The 1,306-nt window shown below is 53.8% G+C and overlaps 1 protein-coding gene across 1 annotated transcript; it reads left to right on the top strand.

Annotated features, from left to right (window-relative positions):
- Positions 1-514: 514 nt before the first annotated feature.
- On the top strand, positions 515-1,048 carry LOC147984872 (uncharacterized). Its single transcript, XM_087541296.1, has one exon. The coding sequence runs from the start codon at positions 515-517 to the stop codon at positions 1,046-1,048; it is 534 nt and encodes a 177-aa protein (XP_087397422.1).
- Positions 1,049-1,306: the final 258 nt, after the last annotated feature.

Raw genomic sequence — 1,306 nt, 5'->3', positions numbered from 1 at the left:
GCGAATGCACTTCGATGGTTCCAAGATGCGCACCGGTTTGGGTACTAGCATCATCCTCACCTCTCCCAAAGGTGACAAGCTCAGATATGTGTTGCAGATTCACTTTGCCACCTCCAACAATGTTGCTGAATACAAAGCACTCATTCACGGGCTCCGGCTTGCCAAGGAACTCAGCATTCGCCAGATCCTATGTTATGGAGATTCCGACCTAGTGGTCCAGCAGTCGTCTGGTGACTGGGATGCCAAGGATGCAAACATGGCAAGCTACCGCTTCCTCGTCCAGCAACTCAGCGGATACTTCGAAGGGTGTGAGGTCCTCCATGTGCCAAGAAATGACAATGAGAAAGCTGACGCCTTGGCACGAATCGGTTCCACCCGACAAGCAATACTAGCCGGCGTCGCCCTGCAGCGCCTCCTCAAGCTGTCTGTCCGACCATCGCCAGAGTCGGATTCCATCTTTGTGTCGGCACCTCCTGAAGAAGTAGGATCCGACTTGAGGAGCATAGTAGCCGGCATGGGGAATTCTACAGGCGACCCAGAGACTGCAGCAGTCGGCCTGGGGACTTCATCAACTCAGCAAGCGGCAGCCGACTCCAACCCGTCACCTCCCAGCCCAACCTCCCTTGTGAAAGTAGCAGTCCTACAAGCTAAAGAAATTGCAGCACCTTCATGGGCTCAGCCCATCCTCAACTTCTTGGTGAACAAAGAGATGCCGACTGATGAGATCTCGGCCCGACAAGTGCGACGCCGGGCAGCAGCGTACACCATAGTCAACAGAGAGCTTGTGAGGCGTAGCGTCACTGGTGTCTTTCAGCGCTGCGTAGAGCCGGAGCAAGGTCAAGCAATTCTCAAAGATATCCATCAAGGCGAGTGTGGTCACCACGCATCTTCAAGAGCACTCGTGGCCAAAGCTTTCCGCCATGGTTTTTTCTGGCCAACTGCTCTAGAAGACGCCAAGCACTTGGTCCAAAAATGCAAAGGGTTCCAGAAGTTTCGTTCAAAGCCACATCAGCCGGCTTCTGCACTCAAGACCATTCCCATCGCCTAGCCCTTTGCCGTCTGGGGCCTGGACATGGTGGGACCATTCAAGATGGGACGCGGTGGCATGACTCATCTGCTTGTCTCAGTGGACAAGTTCACCAAATGGGTGGAAGTAAAGCCAATTAAGGAGTTGAATGGTCCGAATGCGATGACTTTCATCTCCGACATCACCATCCGGTATGGCATACCACACAGCATCATCACCGACAATGGCACAAACTTTGCCAAAGGTGCCTTGGCCCGTTTCTGCGTGATGCAGGGCATC

Source organism: Triticum urartu, chromosome 2A (assembly GCF_056163025.1).
Source record: "Triticum urartu cultivar PI428250 chromosome 2A, HENAU_Tu73, whole genome shotgun sequence".
Taxonomy (NCBI): Eukaryota; Viridiplantae; Streptophyta; class Magnoliopsida; order Poales; family Poaceae; genus Triticum; species Triticum urartu.
Note: the sequence above shows the minus strand (reverse complement) of the source record. Positions and strands in the feature narration are given on the sequence as shown.